General features: G+C 39.9%; 1 protein-coding gene across 3 annotated transcripts in view; it reads left to right on the forward strand.

Moving 5' to 3' along the window:
- The window catches only part of LOC140185675 (catenin alpha-3-like), a 1,719,142-nt gene that overhangs the window by 883,967 nt on the left and 812,940 nt on the right, over positions 1-22,235 (forward strand). For all 3 annotated transcript variants that reach the window (XM_072239175.1, XM_072239176.1, XM_072239177.1), the window contains one exon: positions 18,883-18,963. In XM_072239175.1, coding sequence (XP_072095276.1) covers positions 18,883-18,963 — 81 coding nt within the window. The remainder of the gene's footprint in view (positions 1-18,882; positions 18,964-22,235) is intronic.

Genomic DNA, 22,235 nt, shown 5'->3' on the forward strand with positions numbered 1-22,235 from the left:
GATCCACTTTGTTTTTTCCTTGAGTACTTTTCTTTTTCTTCCCTTCTTCTTTGAATTTGTTTATATTTTTCTTTTATTCTATCTTAATTTTCTTTCATCACCATCGTTCCTTTTCATTATTTAAAAAAATATTTCTTGTTTACTTTGCAATGTGAATTACAGGAAGGATTTGTATCCTCCGTGCTGTGTTTGAAACTGATTGCATGAGCTTGGATTTTTCACATCTGTTGTACCTGCTGATTGACGTTAGGGTCAGAATGAAACCTTTCAGCCTTTGAAGTGAAGTGGTGCTCAGAGATGAGATGGATGTACACACAGTTCATTGGCAATCGCAGAGTATGTGGAAACATATGCAAGGTTCTCACATCTGTTGTTTACAGATCTGACAGGAATTGGATGCATTGGGACCACTAATCTTTCTGCACACATACACACAAAATATTCTCACAGATAGTTTTGCTGACGTTGTTGGAATAGCTGACTTTACAATGTAATAGAAAGAGTGTGAAAACATTAAACTGGTATAGGTTGCAAGCTCATTTCACCAATTTAGATACTATCAGCCTTCAGTCAGTACTAACTAAGCTGTCAAATGCTTGGACACAAAACAGTAACTATCACTAGCTCACTCAAGTTTGTATTCTCAAAGTGTCTCTTTTAAAGGAAAAGGTTGTATAATGGCAGGTAAAGATGTTCAGGAAATGATTGTCAGACCACATTTGGTGTATTGTGAGCAGTTTTGGGCCCCTTACCTAAGAAAGGATGTGCTGGCATGGGAGAGGGATCCTTAACTCTACCCACAAGGATTCTACATCTTCTGATCCTATGTCACCATTTTCTGAAGATTTAATTTCCCTTTTTATTGGCAGAGCATTCTTCCTCCTCTTCCTACCTGCCTGTCCTTTTGATTGATAGGAAGTTTCCTTACAACTTTTTGACCTTACATGTGGCAGTTCCTGTGTTTAGGAAGCAAGATTAGCAAAACATGGGACCACCATCGCGGTTCAGTGAATATCCATCAGATCTACATCTTGCTAAGCAAAGATTCCTAAAGCAGCTTCTTCCTTCAGGCAGTACCTTCGAGATCAATACTCCTCTTGGGAACAGACTATCACACTTCCATCTGGTCTAGTAGGTTACCAATGTTAGAAAGGCTTTCTTTGATCTGATGCTCAAAGGACTCAATAAATACTTCCCAATATAAGGGTTCCTCTGTGACTTTCTCCTTAGAGAGTTCACTTCCTCAGATTCAGCTGCACATACTTCCCCAATCTCACTATTATAGCTTTCTATAAAATGCGACAATGACACATCAACGTCCATGTTATGAGTCCGCATCAGTCCATCTTTAAGACCTTCTTCCTTCCTTAAAGCAAGTTTGAATCACTGCCTCTGTCACTATCAGGCCAACTGGCAGTGTTTCTCAATAAGCTGACGATAGATCATTTCTTTCACAGGAATGTTCACATTGCTTTTGACTTTACTCAGGTTTTCTGAAAATTAGTCTTATAAACAGGTTAATGGTAGTGTATTGTCTTTTGCCTAAGAATTAGTAATCTCGCATTTTGGTCATAGAAAATTATATCCATCAGTTACAAGAATTCACAGTATAATAATATACATAAAAAGTAAAACATTTACAAAAGTAAGAAAGAGTACAGTTGTCCTTTTGGGCATTTTGTCTACGCCTTTAATTGTAAGCTCCCAGAAAAAAGATGTCACAACTTAGGGGTTGATTATGTCCCTCCCGTGGGAATGAACACTTACTGGTATGCTGTAACTCAACTTTCTGATACCAACCATACCATCTGCATACATTTGTTTTTTCCATTTTTATGATTCTGGGCTCTGTGCATAATTGTTCAAATCTTCCCCCTTTTTCTTTGTTCAGGATTAGATCTCACCGAGAAGATTTGACGCATTTTCCCAACTTCTGTGCTTTCCCTGAAACCTTTAACTGAGCAAGGTTACTCAGTCTGTTCTGTCAAACCATGGGTTTTTATTAACCAAATATATTCACGTTATTTTTGTGACATTGAATATAACATGAATAGTAGTATTAATAGGCTTAGTGGTCCCGCCTGTTGCATCGTAGGACTGCATGACCACATTCACAATATATACTTACACCCAAATAGCAAGAACAGCACATTCAAATAGTTCTACCTTATAACAATATAATGCTTTGTAGACCTTGGAGGCCCTAGGATAACATTACTGTTTCTAAAGAAATCGCAACAGAATAGACAAAAAGTTAATCGGAATTTAGCAGTCCTGAAAAGTAGCTATTTTTCTCTAAAGTCAAAGGTGTAAACCATGATAGTTTGAGACCATCATTAGCAGTAAACAACACCCTCATGGAGTATATTACATAAAAATTTAAGAACTATGTATATAAAATGTTACCTGTGTTAAAAAGTAAATATGTAACATTAAAATAGGTAACTAAAAGATAATGTTCGTCGACTCATCCTTCTATTGGATTGTGTTATTAGACCAATTATTTGCATCAGACGCATCGCAACCCCTCCCTAACCAAGATGAGGCAAGAAACATACGTGCCCATGTGCAACATTAGTGATCAAGACCAGGAAAAGGTGAGGAGCAGGGAAAGGGATAACAGGACCAGGGCAGTCCCTGCTTTTCACTCTTCCTGGGTTGAGGATGAACCAGGTTGACAGGAAGAGAGGTGAGTACAAGAAAATGGTGTACGAGGGGCAGTTTTATGAGAAATAATCCATAGTAGTGCAGATCAGGTATTAGAGTTAGCAAAGACTTTGGAGTGGGGCTGTTACTGAAAAAGCAGAAGTAACCCAACTTCCATCCTTGCAGGCTTTGACATTTCAACAAAAAGAGCACTACAGAAACAATAATTTCAATGGCAAGGGGAACAAAAAAATCGATAAACCAATTGAAAGTAGTACCAATCCACCCGGAAACTGTATTCGCTGCTGTGGAAACTAAATTTGCAACAGCTAGAAAGGTCTTAGTTATAGCTTCAGCTGGAGTGTTAAGCCATTCAGGGGCTTAGATTGAGTCTGCAAGAAAGCTTGTGAAAGCATGTGCCTCGCTCATTTGATCATATCGGTTCAGTGACTCGTAATGTATAAAGAAATATCCTTTTAATTTGACTGTGTTTCTTCAAGCCATAGTTGACAAATATCAAGTCCTTCCAGTATATTCTTTGTTGCATCCATCATAAATCGTTCTTTAAAACTGGGCTTGTGTTTCTGTCTTGCATTGTGCAACATGGATTAAGTAATCAAATTACTTCAAGTCATTTCCTCTATTAACCATAAAAAGTGATTGATCCTTCAATAGCAATAGGTCTGAGCAACTTGCAATATCAGAAATTTCTATCTTCCGAGTGAACTGCTTTACACCCTGGTAGTCGAAGTCTATCTGAAATATAATTGAATTCATAAGGACTCCAATAACTCTGAACTACTTTTCATTGTAAAGTATTATTCACACCACAACATGAAATATTCACAACAGTTTGATTAAAGGCAAATAGGAAATCTGAGTAGATACAATAGTCTATGAGGTTAAATTCACTAAAAACATATTTGAATTATCAATTTCATCTGGACAGGGAGGAAAATATTTTCACTTTATCTCAGCTTCAGCTTCAATACATCTTTCTTTCTTGTCTTCCCACGCAAAAACCTGGTTCAAAGCCTTCGCTGTATTAGAGTTACAAAATACATGTGGACTAAGATGTTAACTGTCCTGTGCTATCACCAGTGGGATCATCAGTTGATCTGCCACCTGTCTTCAGGAGTTTCGGCCCGCTTATGATCAAGACTCCCTCGAGGTGGTGGACCAGCAGTGCTAAAGCACCACCTCCCACTGGTGAGCCTAAAAACTAGGCATCTGCCTCTATCAGAGTTGTTTGTCACTTCCATCCAACAGATAGTCTGCTCTTCAGGTGACTATGCAACTACTGAAGGGTTTGCAAGATATGTATACACTGTCTGCCTATCTGCCCCTCTGGACATACTTGGTCCACACCCATGCTGATCCTTTCTCTGCTGCCTCAGCTACAGCCCTGCTGGTTGACTTGATCTCTCTTCTAGTGAAGCCGAGGTCACGCAGCCACTTCTGGAGAGTGAACGCAATAAATCCACGGCAGCCTATTTCGAATGGATAGCATGAGACCTTCCACCCTCTGTTTCTGCACTCTGATCTTAATTCTGCATACTTGGTTAACTTGCGCTCATGGGCTTCATCGATGTTGTCTTCCCAGGGGACTGTGAGTTCACCAATAACCGCTTCTCTACTGGTGTCAGACCATACGATTATATCTGGACGCAATGTGGTGAAAGCTATTTGCTCAGGGAAGCTGCCTTTCCCGTCCAGGTCAGCCTTGACACACCAATCATTGGCTGAAGAAAGTATGCTTGATCGTGAGTCTGTGCTGTACACCCTTGACTTGGAGCTTTCTTTCACAAATGATATGCGATGTTCTGTGCAGCATGGGGCACGAGATAAGTTGTGCTGCAGTACTCTCTGCTCACCCGCTTCTGTTACAACTTTGAGAACGTTGTTATGTCTCCAAGTGTACACGCCGCTAGAAAGATTGACTCTGCATGCACTCAAGATATGTTGAAGTGTTCCCTTCTCGCCACAAGCAGCACACCTGTCTGTCTTATCTTCATACCAGGTGCTGAGGTTGGCAGGTGTTGGGAGCAGATCATACGCTGCTCTGCATAAAAAAGAAATGCGGAGCAGTTCCATCTGCCACAGAACAATCCAAGATAGGTGTCATTGTTCAGCACTTTCCCACCGGGTCCAAGCCCCCTGTTTGGCCAGGCCAGCTGTTTTAGCTAACCTCTTCTCCTCTTCTACCTCTCGTATTTCTTGTGTTACAAGCTCACGGCGCTCCTTACCTGTAGAAGATGACCACCACTTGTGTGTTGTCCATCTAAATCCCTGGCAGCCTAGCTGGATAGACCCAACCATCTCCTTATGCTTCAGTCTGGACTCTGCCTCATCAACTGCTACACGGGCTGACCACCCCCTGCCTGATCTCACATCCGGCTGGGTGTTCTTGATGACAGGGTCTTTAGCATCTCGAAGCATCAAGAATGATCTTACCTTGGCTACCTTGACCTCCTCAATAAGGGATTGCACTGGGATGGTAAGCTTTGTCTGGCTACTGTGGATTGCAACATTGGTGAGGCTGCTCGGTACTCCAAGCCACTTCTTCACATACGTGTTGATCTTCCGTTCCATTGCCTCAACGTGGGACATTGCCACTTCATAGGCAGCTAGTGGCCACATTATCCGTGGCATCAGTCCATACTGCAAGCACCACAACTTCAACTTGCCAGGCAAGTCACACTTGTCAACAGACATCAGACCTCTGCTGATCTGTTCTCCTGTCTCTTGAACCCTCTTGGTGTCTCTCATCTCCTCTGTGTACCATTGCCCGAGACTCTTAACTGGTTGGTCCTGAATGGATGGAATCTCCTCTCCACAAAGGGTGAAATGAAAGTCAACCAGCTTTCCTCTCCTAAGAAGGCTCTTTAACTTCTTGGTCTTGAACTTCATTCTTCCCCAATCCATTAGCTCCTCGAGTCTAGATAGTACATTTTCCACTGCTTCTGTGCTGGGACCCAAAAGGGTAAGATCATCCATGAACGCTCGTATTGGTGGTAACTCCTCTCCGCCATCAAGTGCGACACCTGGTCACGTTGATTCTGCAGCCCTCACAGTGACCTCCATGCCTAACACAAAAAGGATGGGTGAAATTGCACATCCCATTGGGATTCCGACATCCAAGCTGTGCCACCTAGTTGTAAACTGCTGAGTGGAAAACCTCATCTGGAAATTGTTGTAGTACTGCATAACAAAGTTCCTCACCTTAGCAGGAATCCATAGGAATTCCATCACAAACTCAATCAGGACATGGGGAAGAGAACCATATGCATTTCCCAGATCAAGCCAAACTACAGCCAGATTTCTTCTCAACCTTTTTGACTCCTGGATGGTATGCCATATCATACTAGAATGTTCAAGGCATCCTAGGAAGCCTGGTATTCCTGCCTTCTGCACTGATGTACTTACTAATCCATTTTCAATCACAAATGAAGATATTCTTTCCGCCAGAATTCCAAACATAATCTTCCCCTCTACATTCAGGAGTGAAATTGGTCGGAACTGATTCAATGTAGAAGAATTCTCTTCCTTCGGGATGTATACTCCTTCAGCCTCACTCCATGACAACAGAACAACACCTTGTCTCCACACCACCTTTAACAATCTCCACAAGTATTTCCTCAGCTGTTCACACTTCTTGAACACCTTATATGGCACTTCATTCGGTCCTGGCACTGAGCCTGACCTTGCCTTTCTGATGAACTGTTCGACTTCTGCCAGTCTGGGTTCTGACAGACTGAACTTCACTCCTGGCTTGGTAGGCTTCACAAGCCCTGAAATGTCAAGCAAAGGAGCCTCCCGCTGTTCGTCAGAGTAAGTGCTTGCCAGGTGATCCTCAAGTTCTTGTTGAGAGATGTTAAGCTGCCCACTCTTACTTTGTTCAAACAGTTTCTTTGTGAACTCGTGAGGGTTCTCAAAGAATGACTTTCTTGCCTTCTCTCTCTTCTTTCTCTTTTTACGTTGTGACTCTGCACGATGGAGTGATGCTAACTTTATTCGAAAATGCTCTCAGAGATCAGCAAGCCCTGGCTTGTCACCCTCACTTGCTACCTTCCACCTCTGTCTCAACGATCTAAGCTCTCTCCTCAACCTACTGATCTCCTTCTGGCACCTGCTTGGTTGCTGTGTAGGCTTTGTTTCCTTCAACTCAACCAAACCAAACATGTACTTTCCAACATCGTAAATCATATCGCTTATCACTTCCAGCTTTCTCTTTGATGTTCCCCTGAGAGTGTTCTCCAACATCATACTGATATCCTCATCAAACACACGCCAAGCCTTCTCATCTGCCATTGCTGGGCACTTGACCTTCCTCTTCTTCTCTACCTCCTCACCACCGCCATCATGTGAAGAATCTACCTGGGTATTGTGGTCTGAAACCTGACCTGGGTAATCTCTCGTCTGACCTGGAGTATGATGACGCTCTCCAGAGCGAATCACTGTGGCTTGTGAATCAGTGGTTGAAAAGACCACACCAACACACTGGACACTCAGAGCTTCTTATCCCAGCTGTTGGTCATAGTGATTCCCCGTAATTAACTGTTTAGATCATAATCCAGAAATGCAGAAAATTGTCCTGTTAACTTGACATTTAACAATGGAGTGGAATAGTGGCTATAATCGAAGAAATAGAAATATCTAACACCTTCTTAGTCAGTATGTTCATATACTTGTTGGTCACAAAAGGAAAGTGCTATAAAGTATCTGTCTAATGGAGAAGTCTCATTTAAAAATATGGTCTTCCACAGTGCTCTGGTCCAGTGGTTTCAATGTTATGTTTCCATCAATATCGATTTTGTGAGGGTGTTTTTAATAATCTTAGCAAGTGATTCTTTGTCTTTCATGACATAGAGTGGTCAGAGTAAATGCTTAAATGGACAGAAAAAATCACTTTGCCAGACGCATGGACTGAGGTTTCCATTATATTATTTGACATATTAGCAAGAAGTAAGGGCAATTCATTGATATTTAGGTTAGAATCCTCCTTGTTCACATATCCCCTTAATCTAATACTCATTGGGTCATTAAGTTTTAGTAGTGCCCAACCCAGATGAGTTAATTTCCACAGGAAATGTGACTATGTCTGTGAAAAAGCAACTGGTAAGTAAGGTAGCACTGAGCAATATTATTATAAACACAAATATTATAAGTAAAATATAGCAAACGCAACATCTCTCCATGGAGTTTAAGTCTGTCTTTCTCTGAAAATAACAATGCATTCTGGAGATGTTCTTCCTGGACAATATATCCATGAGATCATCCTCAAGTGAACAGGAACTTTTTTATTGCTTTTTAGATCTAAACATGAGTTTTATCTTCTCAATCCATCTCACTCCCCCGCCACCCCTCCAGCCCGTGGGAGGGAGGGTAGGGATTCTGTGGTGGACTCATGTACTGGTCTAATATAAGGGGCTTTACTCAAGCCGGGGGTGGGGTGGGGTGGAAGTGGGGGGGGGGATAAATCTTGCTGGAGCAGGTTTGATGACAATTTTACTTACGATCGTATTTCCCCTCCTGGTCTCTATTACCAGAATCTTATCATTGATAACCTTCATAAAGAGACAAGAAGGTTTCCATTTAAGACAGAAACTAGGACCAGAATTATTTCGGTGGAATTCCTTTCCTTGGACCCAGTCGCCTTTTTGTGGTCTGCAGGCTATCTTGTCAAGTTCTTTTGCTTTCTCTTGAATTCCAACAAAGTCTCTCAGTTCCTGGAGGAGAGATGTACCAGGTGTAGAAGATGGTTGGCCTTTGCCCCTAAGGCATTTATTTGACTTTGTTCGGTCTACGCTTTAAAAGATTTGTTTGTAACTATTTTCTAGTTAAAGTTAAGGTTGATAATTATGTTACAGTATAACAAAGGTAAATTCATTGTCTATGGTATATCGCGGCATGTGATGACGTCACCTCTGGTTTCGCCACGTCTTATGTGTAACCTCTGGTTCGGGAAGGTGTGAAGGTGGGTGCCATGCATTCAGCATGATCGTGAAGAGCTCCGTGTCTACCCACCAAGAAACATTATAGAAGCAACGCCGTAAGTTCCTACGAAAGTATTTGAAGTAAAAATATTAACGCTGTTTCTGTTAAGGAAACTGTGGTTTGGGTGGTGCGCCTGTCGGCTTTTCAATTCTAAATGCGGGGTGGGCGCGGGCCCAGCAGAGGTTTGATGGGACCCTCCTCACTCCCTACTCAGAGCGGCTGGAGACACTCGCTAAAAAAGAGAGTGCGTGTGGTCTCCAGAATGAAACAGACGCTGTATATGTTTATATTTTTTTAATCAACAGTTTTCACCATACGATGTTAATGTGGAGGAGTGCACAGTAAATGGTTAACCTTACTGCAACTCTGTCTTCATTGGCTCCGGTTTAACTTGGTGTTTAGTCAAAGTTTCAACGCACTGCACGAGAACACAACAATGGGTGTATTTAAGTAGACATTGTACATTAAGAAATAAGGAGTAACATTCTTGTGTACTCATATTTGTGCACTTGCAATTGGCACTTTGTTTATGGACATCTACACTTTAGATACAAGTGTAGCCTACTTTGCCTCGAGAATTGATCACTTTTACCAGGCCTCCTTAATCTCTTGATTCCTACGTTCCATCATGCCACCCGATTGCTGTTTTCTACTTGAATGCCTGTTTGTTCACCCATGGCTTGAAAGCCTTCACCACTAAATGAAGACTCGGTGTCAGCCCGTTGTCAGGAAAGGGTGCCAGCATATGGGAATATGGACGTTTGACGTGCTGTGGCAGTTGCTGTTTCACTACAAGAAGTCATGGATTCTAACCACATATATTTGGTACAAAAATCAATTATCACAAGTATACACATTAGGTTTCCAATAAGGTAGGTTTCCTTTGAAAGCTAGAAATGGGCCTATATAATCAATATGCCACACCTGGAATGGTGCATTTGGTTTTGTTAGTCTTATAGGAGGTGGTTTGTGACTGCTTCCTATTATAGGCCAGATGTTCTTTACTGTTTGCAATGAATTGCTTACAGTCCTCAACATGTAGGACATCGTTATAACATGGCTAATTTCACATGAGTGCCTTGTCTGCCACCATGATTGCATCCGAATCCTTGATGGGCTTCTCGTCTCAAGTTTCCTGCTTGCGAGCAGGAGGCATTTACCTCTTATCTTTTTTAGGTTGGCACTTCCAAACCTTAGCTTCACCATCAGTTTCATATTTGTACTGTGTTGGAAATCCTCTGGAATTAGATTTAGTAGTATCCAGGAAAATTCATAAAACATCAGCCCGTTTGTTTTTTGTTAGTTACTTAGTACCAAAACCCTGTCCTCCCTGACCATGGTCAAGTCCATCCCAACAGCTTGTTTTACTTGTTTATTGCCATAGCTGAGTAAGAGGCCTGCAGTATGTCCCGGGATGTGTAACACTGTATTAATGATCCAGTCTTATTCTTCCACTTGGGCAAATGTTTACTTCTGTAGTTGACCAGATGGGAAAATCTTCCTGCCGCGTTCCTAACATAATTAGAGTCAGTACATATCAAGACTTGTTCAGTTTTATTTATTTGTTTTAGACATAATTCTAGTGCTTTAGCCTCTGCAAACTGAGCTCTGTGATTCCCTCAAGAATGTCTTTGCAACTCATGTGGTTCAAATTCAGTTTCTAATAAAAAAATTCCCTTTTATAAGCAGAAGTAGGGATTATAATTGAGTGGATCCATCTTTCTAGGTTTTCATTACTGATCCATCACAGTACCATATTTGAGAATAGTGCTCTAGGAAGTCGTGCTGTATTAGGTCTCTGTTAACTTGCTGGTAATTTGCTATTATTTTTCAAAGCCTCAAACCCTGTTTGTATAGTAATTGGTTTGTCCCCTTGCAGTGGTCATACTGCAAATAGTGTACACTTCAATTTCTCCAATGGCTCATAATCTTCTGGGGTAAAAGTAAAAGGCTTTGTATTTTTCAGTGCACATCTGTGGTATTATGGTTTTAACAACTGAGGTATGAAAGCACTGGCATTATTCAATTGGCCTAAGTTTGATTGTAAGGCTTTTATTGTCTTTGATACCCGACTTGAGTGACACCACGTCCCTGACTGAAATGTCATATCTAAGAAATATACTTTTGTATGACAGAGTGGAGATTACATAGCCTCTGTCTGTCACTTTCAAGAAGTGGGTGTGACCAAAGTCATGGGCCAGATCTCTACAAGATTTCTACATCTTCGCAAGTCAATCCTTGCAACGTTTGTGGTAATGACTGCTGCAGTATCAAAATGGCAGGTTAAATTTTGCCAAAAATACCAGCTTGGCATATAGAAAGGCCTGGTTCCTTTTTGTCCGTGTTACATGCTCAAGGAGATCTGTTTTTTTTGTGAGAATGATGTAATGGTCTTTTGGAGGTCACCTGATGTGATTTTCCCGCCAATGTGAGGTCATGTGATGACATGTGCCCCGTGACTATATAAGGGTCAACTCAGGTGACACAGTGGGATTTTTGAGTTTGAAGATTTCCAGGTAGAATGCGTTGTGCCTCCGTTTCTGTTGCGTCTCTGTTTTTGTGACGCAGTTTCATTTTTAAAACGATTGTGCGTTCTGTTAGAAGATTCCATATTATTGGACTGGATGTGCCAATTTACTCAATTCCAGCAGTTGAAGGGAGAGTGAAGAATTCATCGAAGTGAAGGATCGAGAGAAGTCGGCATCGTTTGGCAGTTTTATAAAGGACTGACCTTATTGAGTCTTCGTTGAAGAGAACCTGCATTGAGATAACTCTTGTAAAAGCGCAATGAGTTCATGCAAAAAGGTGCTCTCTCTCTCTCTCTCTAAAGGAATTTAAGGTCAGTTGATTTAAACTGTTTATTTTCGGCATCGTGAATCCTGTGGACAGAACCAGCAGTAAAGTTGCGTCTGTGAAGAAATCCTTCTCCAGAGAAGCCTCTCCCAATTGAATGCGTAGAACTGTTGGACTTTCGAAGTTATCAGTTTAAGAACTATATCTGACTGTATCATTTTAAGAACTGTTTTCGCATTTAACGCTTTAAGAACCAGAGCCGAGTGGAGTTGGTGAATGGCTGCATATCTGTTAACTTCCAGTTAATGTTTTCCTTTGTTTTTTTTCCCTCATAGTTTATACGTGTTTAATAAATGTTTGGTTGTTTTTATATAATCTGTCTTGATTAATATTCATTGTTGCCGGTTACGTAACATAATTTGTGGGGGCTCGTCCAGGATATGTTCCCATTTTGAGTTTAAGTGCTGGTAATTGCCATTTTGATTTGGAAAAGGGGAATACCCGATTTTTTTTGGTTTGATTGGTGTGTGTGTTGTATTCAGCAACAATGGATATTGACGATTTTTTGAAGGCACCTGACTCGAGATTTTTACAGACTGCGAGAAAACCTGTGGTATTGGAGATTGCTAAGAAGTTGGATATTAAAGGAATTACGAGAAATTCTACCAGGGCTTTCATACAAAGAAAAATTGCTGAACATTATATTAATTTGGAATTGTTTGATCAGGAGGTGTTAGATAAGTTTCCACTGAGTAATCTGGAAATGCAGTTGCATCTTGAACAGTTAAAGCTTGAAACATTTAAAGTGGAAATGGCCGAAAGAGAGGCTAATAAAAAAAAAGGGAATTCGAGGGAAGAGAAGCCCTTAAAAAAAGGGAATTTGAAGCTGAAAACCAGAGGAAATTCGAGCTAGAGATGCAGAAATTAAAGTTCAGGAGTCAGCCTTCTGGTTCTGCGAAACAGTTTATTGCTAATCACGAGGTTGTTTTGGCTCCTCTATTTAATGAGGCTGATGTGGACGCATATTTCCAACATTTCGAAACAGTTGCTCTGAGTTTAAAGTGGCCGAAGGACCAATGGCCAGTGATGTCACAAAGTGTAATTAAAGGCAAGGCACAACAAGTTTATACAGCTTTAAATGCTGAGCAAGCACTGGATTATGATATTGTTAAGCATAATATATTAAAGGCATATGAGATGGTTCCGGAAGCGTATAGAGAAAGATTTAGAAGTTCAAAGAAATCGGTGGAAAAAACTTATGTGGAATTTGCCTATGAGAAATCTGTGTGTTTTGAGAGATGGGTTTCCTCTAAAAATGTGAATGGAGAGTATAATAAATTGAAAAAGCTGATTTTGCAGGAGGAATTTAAAAGAAGCATTCCTGTTGAATTGAGAACATACTTAAATGAACGGGACACTGCTACATTGCAGGAGATTGCTAAATTGGCTGATGAGTATGTTTTAATTCACAAGAGTAAATTTTCTCCAGGTAAAATTTTTAAAAGGAAAACTAGCACAGAGAGTCAAGGTAAATCAGACATTAAATTTGAAGTTAGTGAGAAAAGTAAGGATGAAGGGAGACATGTGAATGAAAGACATTTTGCTATTATTTGTAATTATTGTAAGAAACCTTGACATGTATGTAGTGGCTAATTGCTTCTGATTGAAAAGGAAAGAGAAAGAAGTGGCCCCAGATGCTTGTGTGCAGCATATTGAAAAACCTGTAAAACCACAGGGTTTAGAAAATATTAATGAAGATTCTGACCAAGTTAAGAAGGGATATGAAGCTTTTATAACAGAAGGATTTGTATCCAAGTTAAGAAGGGATATGAAGCTTTTATAACAGAAGGATTTGACACGAGTCTGACCAAGTTAAGAAGGGATATGAAGCTTTTATAACAGAAGGATTTGTATCCTTCAAAGAAGGATCCAATGCAGTACCGATAAGGATACTTAGAGATACTGGAGCTTCACAATCACTAATATTAGATAGTGTGCTAAGGTTTAGTGATGAGTCTGACATTGGTGAGGTAAATTATATAAGAGGAATAGGGAGTGCCCTTCTGCCAGTACATTTACATAGAGTAAATTTAGGGTCAGGATTAGTTACAGGAGTTGTTAAAGTAGGATTACAATCACAGGATTACCTGTAAATGATGTTTCTCTTTTGTTAGGGAATGATTTAGCAGGTGGACAAGTTTTTCCTAGAGTGCATTTGACAATAAATTCAAATTCTGAGGAACCACAGAGGGATTCTAACACAGATTCTTCCTGTGTTGTAACAAGAGCTATGGATAAAAAGATTGATGTAAAGGATGAGGTTGTTACCCATGACAGTTCAAATCAAGATTCAAATTTTGAGGATGTATCAGAAACTTTCTTACCTACCTTATTTGATCGGGATTTTGATGGTAAACCTGATCAGGAAGATTTGTCTTTATCTCGGAAGGAGATGATAGCAGAGCAGTGTAGGGATCCTGAGATAGTTAAATTAAAAGAACAATCTCTTCCTGATGGTGAAATTGGAAAAGTACTAGTTAGCCATTACTTTGAAAAGGGGGTATTAATGAGAAAATGGAGATCGCCTACAATTCCTGCTAGTGAGGAGTGGGAAGTTAATCATCAGTTTGTTGTTCCTAAAATTTACCGAAATGAGATTTTGACTATGGCTCATAGTATTCCTTTGGGTGGTCATTTAGGGGTAAAGAAAACTATGGACAAAGTTTCTAAACATTTTTATTGGCCTAGTTTAAGACAAGATGTGGCAACATTTTGTAGAACGTGTCATACATGTCGAATTGTTGGTAAACCTAATCAGGTTACTCCAGTGGCTCCACTGCAACCAATTCCTGTATTTGGTGAGCCGTTTTCAAAAATCATTGTAGACTGTGTAGGTCCTTTGCCAAAAACTAAAACTGGACATCAATATTTATTAACTATTATGTGCACAGCATCTAGCTTTCCAGAGGCAGTACCTCTTAGGAATATAACAGCTAAAACTGTGACAAAAGCTCTTATAAAATTCTTCATTTATTTTGGGCTGCCTAAGGAAATACAATCAGATCAAGGTAGTAATTTTATGTCTGGGTTGTTTCAGCAGATAGTTTATAAACTGGGAGCAAAGCAGATTATTTCCTCAGCCTATCATCCAGAATCACAAGGAGCCTTGGAGAGATTTCATTCTACACTAAAAACTATGACTAGGACATACCGTGTGGAAAATGAAAAGGACTGGGATGAAGGTGTACGTTTACTAATTTTTGCAGAAAGGGAGGCAGTACAGGAATCATTAGGTTTTAGTCCTTTTGAACTTGTGTTTGGACATAGAGTTCGAGGACCTTTGGCTTTGTTGAAGGAACAGTGGTTTAATAAAGAAGTACACACTAGTTTGTTGGATTATGTTTTGAAATTTAAAGACAGTTTGTACAAAGCTTGTAGTTTGACCAAGGAAAATTTAAAGTTAGCCCAAGAGAAGATGAAGATGTGGTATGATAAGGAAGCTAGGACGAGGTCATTTAAGCCTGGAGATAAAGTGTTGGTTCTTTTCCCAGTGCAAACAAACCCATTAGAAGACAAATTCCATGGTCCTTATGAGATTAAATCTAAGGTAAATGAGGTGGATTATGTGGTAAAAACCCTAGATCAGAGGAAGACAACTCTGTGATATAAATATGATAAAGCCGTATTATGAGAGAGAGGTTGCTACTGTGACTGTTAAGGAAAAGGGTTAAGGAAATTAAACTCCAATTTAATAATCCAGTTTAATGTTACAGGAGTACAATATTTTGATCACTCATATTAAGGGTAAAGACAATGTGATCGCTGATTGTTTGTCTAGATGTTAAATGTAAAGGAAAATTTGAGGCTTTTTTTGGAGTGATATTTTATCTTTTGTAACACTCCTACTGTACATTAGTTTGTAAGGAGCTGAAAGATAAGATTGTATATATTGTGTATTTTGTAAATTTTATACCTTTGTATTTTTTTTGTATAAATTGTTAAAATTTTGTTTTTCAAGAGACCAAATTTTCTTTGGAGGGAGGTGTTACATGCTCAAGGAGATCTGTTTTTTTGTGAGAATGATGTAATGGTCTTTTGGAGGTCACTTGATGTGATTTTCCCGCCGATGTGAGGTCACATGATGACATGTGCCCCGTGACTATATAAGGATCGACTCAGGCGACGCAGTGGGATTTTTGAGTTTGAAGATTTCCAGGTAGAACATGTTGTGCCTCTGTTTCTGTTGTGTGTTTGTTTTTGTGACACAGTTTCATTTTTAAAACGATTGTGTGTTCTGTTGAAAGATTCCATATTATTGGACTGGAAATTTGTGGCTGGATGTGCCAATTTACTCAATTCCAGCAGTTGAAGGGAGAGTGAAGAATTCATTGAAGTGAAGGATCGAAAGAAGTCTGCATCGTTTGGCAGTTTAATAAAGAATCGACCTTATTGAGTCTTCGTTGGAGGAGAACGTGCATCGAGATAACTCTTGCAAAAGGACAATGCGTGAATCCTGTGGACAGAACCAGTAGTAAGGTTGCGTCTGTGAAGAAATCCTTCTCCAGAGAAGTCTCTCCCAATTGGATGCGTAAAAGTGTTGGACTTTCGAAGTTATCGCTTTAAGAACTATATCTGACTGTATCGTTTTAAGAACTGTTTTCGCATTTAATGCTTTAAGAACCAGAGCTGAGTGGAGTTGGTGAATGGCTGCATATCTGTTAACTTCCGGTTAAGGTTTTCCTTTGTTTTTTTTTCCCTCATCGTTTATACGTGTTTAATAAATGTTTGGTTGTTTTTGATCTAACCTGTCTCGAGTAATATTCATTGTTGCCAGTTCTGTAACATCAGATGGAAAATTTTGATTAGAGTTATTGCTGAAATTCTCCTGTGCTGTTTTTATGACAGTAACATTAGCCTTCCCTTCTTTACACTTTGTTTTCCCTGAGCTGCAGGGGAGGGAGTGGACATTTGGGCTGGGCCCTCTCCCTTTGTACATTTAGAGGGTGAAGGATGAGGAGGGCTTTGTGGTGTGTGCTCAATTTCATACTCTTTCTGTTATCTTGGTGTAGCCTCTGAATGCTCCTTCTATCCTGAAAGGAGTATCTTGGTCTAAGGCTTTCTTCCACAGAGAAAGGGTGTGGAGCTAAAGCCCTAGGCCTAGATATAGTGTCCAGCCATCTAGGTAGAGGCTAAATATCTCTTCCCAAGGCAGGTGATCTGTAGGGAACTTCCTGTTTTGCTTGTTGATTGAGTCTTCCCTGCTGAGCGGCTGGGGTAGGAGAATGCTGTGAATGCGATTGACTGGAGGAATAAGGTTGATCGATGACTTTATTATTGACCTTATGTGTCCTCTGGAGGGAAAAGGGGGGGACCCTGTGGTGGCACCTCATTGCTCCTGTGTGGGTCCCTTTGACAGCATGAAATTGTTCATGTGTTGTTGATTAAGGTCTATTCCACAAAAGGTGTGGAGGCTTTCACTAGGACAAAGTCGAGGCATCATCAGACTAGGTCGCTGTCTGCCCTTTCCATTCATTCCCTGATCTTATAAGCTATGTAAGCCCTGGCTATTGAGTAATTTACTCAATACAGTTCTAAGTCCTCCAGGTATATTTACACCAATTATTTGCTTTTAATCCTTTTAAAGAGGTGGGGGGGGGAGGGAGGGTGAGCAGCCAGAGGTCTTGGTACATATTGGCACCAGTGACACAGGTAGGAAAAGGGACAAAGTCCTGAAGAGAGAATATAGGGAGTTAGGTCAAAAGCTAAAAAAGCAGGACTTGCAGGTAGCAATTTCAGGATTGCTGCCTGTGCCATGTGCCAGTGATGGTAAGAAAAGGATGATCTGGCAGACGACAATGTGTTGTAGGAATTGGTGTAGGAGCAGGATTTCTGATTTCTGGATGACTGTGATCTCTTCTGGGGAAGGTATGGCCTGTACAAAAAGGATGGGTTACACGTGAACCCAAAGGGGGCCAATATCCTTATGGGCATGTTTGCTGAAGCTGTTGGGGAGGGTTTAAAATAATTAGGCAGAGGAGTGGAAATGGGATGGTAGGGCAGATATTGTGTGTAGTGAGACTGTGAGGAGGGAAAGGCAGATCACTTAGATGATTTAGATAGCGGACTTAATGTCTTTGTGGCAAAGTTTGCAGATGATATGAAGATAGGTGAAGGGGTAGGTAGTGCTGAGGAAGCAATGCGTTGCAACAGGACTTAGACAAATCAGAAGAATGGGCAAAAAAGTAGCAAATAGAATACAGTGTTGGGCAATGTATGACAATGCATTTTGGTAAAAGGAACAGTAGTGCAGACTATTATCTAAATAGGGAGGAAATTCAAACATCAGAGGTGCAAAGAACTTAGGAGTCCTCTTGCCAGACTCCCAGAGGGTTAATTCACAGGTTGAGTCTGTGCTAAAGAAGGCAAGTATGATGTTGGCATTTATTTCAAGTGGAATAGAATAAAAAAGCAAGGAGATAATATTGAAGCTTTATGAAAACCCTGAATGACTATTTCCTTGATTATATAGAACTCCCAACATTAAAAGACCAGTTATTTGATATGCTGAATAATATTGTCTGTCTGGTCTGCAAACATCCTCGAACTAAGCAACTTAGTCAGCTTATCAATTTGAAACAAACAAAATTAAATAGCCCATTGTCTTATACTGTTTCTTTGACCAGCAGTCATGCAAGTACAGTTAGTGGCATCTTAATTCTCACAGAGTCTGCCTATATATAGAGCTCATTTGCAAAGTTGTGCTTTTAGTTTAATTCTGATTACTGCTTGCCATTTACATTTTAAGAACTGAAGACTCCAATTTACAACCAGAAGAGAAACAAAGCAATATATTGGAAGTTTACTTAAAACTGTTTGATCTTACAAGTGGCAGCTGCTGTGTTTAGAAAGTGAGATTAAAAAATGTGAGATCACCGTCCCAGGAGAGTGAATAACTATTATCATCACTCATTTATCAGATGACTTGATGGCCAATTTATTATTTACCACAGCAGCAAGTCCCTTAAGTCTATAAGATCAGTGCTGTTATCCTTTCCACTGTCTTCTGATGTCTTGTCTTAACTTTAGCCAGAATAATATCAGTAAATGGAGACAGAAGTTCCCTCTATTGGTGAAGGGACTTATTCTACCCTACAAATATTATAAACCCAAAGTGCCATCTCACCCACAGAGAGTGCAAACTAAATCGACTATTTTCAAAAGAAAACAAATGTTCCATGCTGTTATGCCTCCTGAGACTTCACAGTTGAAACACAGCATGTGTCAGTAATATCACTGTGATATTTTCTGCCATATAGCTTTGGTGGGTGGCACTGGTAGAATATATTGGTCAATCTAAGATTCTCTCAAATGTCTCTATTTAGCACAAACTTCCTTTGTATGATGTTCTTTTACAACACAAAATCAAGATGTTTGCTTTTTTTTTAGGCTGGATATAATGAACGGAGTGATGCAGTGAACCTGGCCATTGAAAACATGTGCAAGAAGATGAGACAACTTCGTAGACAGGTAAGGCTCAGGCACGCAACTGCAGTGTGACTCTTAGTGTATAGTTCTTCTCAACAAGTGCAAACAGAATCACAGTTATGTATGAAATTAATCATATATACATTGTGAGAAGCTTCAGCTACCAATTCCAGTGATTGTGCTGGAGAGAAAGCAGTAGAGATTTTCCAGGATGTTGATGAATTGGAGAATTTTAGTTACACACAGAAATTGGATAGATAGGCCTTGTTTTGCCTGTGAAGGAAGCTGAGGGGGTGATATGATAAAATAAGGCTATGAGAGACATGGGTCGGTAAGATTATCAAACTTTTTTTTCCTATGGAACGGATAGCAAAAAGAGAGCGTATGTATATGTTGAGAGGAAGGAGTTTTAAGTAGAGGCTTGAGATTTAGCATTCTCTGCCAGAGGAGGTAGTGGAATCTAAGAAGAAATTGACAGATTATTAAATAGGTACATGAAAGAAAACGTTCCTAATAGAGGCAAGTGGGATTAGTGTAGATGGCCAAAGAGGTCGGACTTGAAATGGTAGGCCATAAAGCCATTTCTGTGCCATAAAACTCTCTGACTCCTTGTACTAATTTTGCATAATAATGCATCTCATTTATTTTAATATTCATTCCAAAGACATGGCAAGATTGATTTTTGAAAGTAACAGTGGGGTATTTACTCATTAGATCTCTTCAGAGAGCTACTAATAGAAGTCACATTAGGCCTGTCCACAAAGAACAAAAAGTATCATTGAGATATTAGTGAATCAGTTATGACAGGTCAACAATTGTATGGCAACCTCTTTTGATTTTTTAAAATTTTATCACCAGATAGATTTTAAAAATGTATTTGATTTCTCAGCTTTCCCAAGATTTGAAGTTGGGCTCACTGATTATTAGCCCAGGCTTCTGGATTAGTAAATTACCATGGATGCTGAAGTTTGATGTGGGAAAAAATACTCAACGAGGCAGATGAATATTGATGGTAAAGTTTGAGGTTAATGTCCTTTCATCAGAAGTTGAACATGAACAGTTTGTAGTCAAGTCTGGATTATTATTCAAGTGTTACAGTGGCACTGAAATATACACTCAGTAGTCACTTTATGAGATGCCCGCTATACCTAATAAAGTGGCCACTGTGTCTATATTCATGGTGTTCTGCTGCTGTGGCCAATCAATTTCAAGGTTCAACATGTAATGCATTCAGGGATGCTTTTCTGCACACTATTGTTAAACTGTGTGGTTATTTAAGTTACTGTCACCTTCCTGTCAGCTTGAACCAGTCTGGCCATTCTCCGCTGACCTCTCTCATTAACAAGGCATTTTTGCCCGTAGAACCATTGTTCATTGGATTCTTTTTGTTTTTTGCACAACTCTGTAAGGTCCAGAGGCGGTTGTGCATGAAAATCCCTAGAGATCAGCATTTTTTGAGATACCAAAGCCCCCTCACCTGGCACCAACAATCCTTCCACGGTCAAAGTCACTGAGATCACATTTCTTCCCCATTCTGATGTTTGGTCTGAACAACAATTGTGCCCATTGATCATGTCTGCATGCTTTTATGCACTAAGTGGCTACCACATGATTGGCTGATTGGATATTTGCGTTAATGAGCAGGAGTACCTAGTAACATTGGCCACTGCGTTTATTTTTCTCGACTAAATAATTTGTAACATTCTCTTCACCCACAGCCCACAGCTCCTCCACAATGCAGTTAGCTATATTGAATGAAGGTACTTTCTGCCACATTACACCTGTAACTAAATTTCTGTGCAAGCTATGATTACTTTTGTCAAATCCTTTGTGTACAGGAGCATGTCATTACATTGTCAGTGGAAAATTGGGTGGTTTAATTGTAATGCTGTGGCAGTTATCTTGAATAGATGCGAAATTGAACGAAGTAACAAAGAGATGCTGTCACATCTTAGTGCACTTCAGAGTTTGGAGTTTTCTGTTTATCCTCCCCATGGAATGTGTGAGTTTTCTCCAGGTCCTCTGCTTCCTCCCACAGACTAAGGCGTACCGTGTAGGGTTAATTGTTCTTTGTAAACTGCCCTGTGATTGTGTTAGGGTGAATCTGTTTTGTCTGGGGTTGTTGGGGTGGTGTAACATGAAGAGCCAGAAGGGTCTACTCTGTGCTGCATTAGTAAATAAAATAAAATAAATTGATTCGTCTTGTCATACGGACCAGACTGTCAGGTGAAACATTCGAACCCCCATGCCTAATTATGTTGAAATGTTTGATTGATCAGAGAATTTGTTTTTAAATTATGGGAGGACCCTGCTGATTTATTGTTCAATGCTAGTGTGGACACTTGGAGTAGTGACACTCAGTGGCCACTTTATTGAGTACACCTGATCATTATTGCAACTATCCAATCAGCCAATCATGAGGCAGCAGCTCAATGTATTAAAGCATGCAGACATGGTCAAGAGGTTCAGTTGTTCAGACCAAATATCAGAATGGGGAAGAAATGTGATCTAAGTGACTTTAAGAGTACTATTATTGTTGTTGGATGAGTGTCTCAGAAACTGTTATCTCGTGGAATTTTCATGCATAACAGTCTCTAGAGTTTGCAGAGAATTGTGCAATTAACAAAGAAACACGTCCTGTGATTGGTAATTCTGTGGGCAAAAATGCTTTGTTAATGATAGAGGTCAGAGGAGAATAACCATACTAGTTCAAACTGCCAGGAAATCAAATAACCACATAACAGAACAGTGGTGTGCAGAAGAACATCTCTGAATGCACGAAATGTTGAACTTTGAAATGGACAGGCTACTGCAGCAGGAGATCACAAATATTCACTCAGTGGCCACTCTATTAGGCTCAGGAGGTACTGAATAAAGTGGCCACAGAGTGTATATGCTGTATATTGTGATTTCTTGCTCTTTTTGTGGACCACAGTCAGAAAGGTTGATTGAGAATTTGAAATTGCCTCTGACCTGATGAAACTGAGTGATTATCACTCATAAAAAATCAAAGGCACCAAATGAAAACAGATATTGTCTCAGTGAAGCAAATGTACAGGTGTTAAATAATTTTTACCCTAATGTTCTTCCTTCCATGTTTTGGATTGTGAATAAATAAATACTAACTATAACATCATCAAAAGTGAATGAATTAACACATCTATGATATCAAACAAACAAACAATTACATGTTTGCATTTTTTTCTCTGATCTTCAAAAATAAATAACTCTGAATTCAGTGATGTTTTCAACTAATTAGCAGGCTTGTTTCTTTGTTTGCAACTCTGCAACAGGATATATTGGTGATGAAGAAC

This window comes from Mobula birostris, chromosome 21 (genome assembly GCF_030028105.1).
Source record: "Mobula birostris isolate sMobBir1 chromosome 21, sMobBir1.hap1, whole genome shotgun sequence".
In the NCBI taxonomy this organism is placed as follows: Eukaryota; Metazoa; Chordata; class Chondrichthyes; order Myliobatiformes; family Myliobatidae; genus Mobula; species Mobula birostris.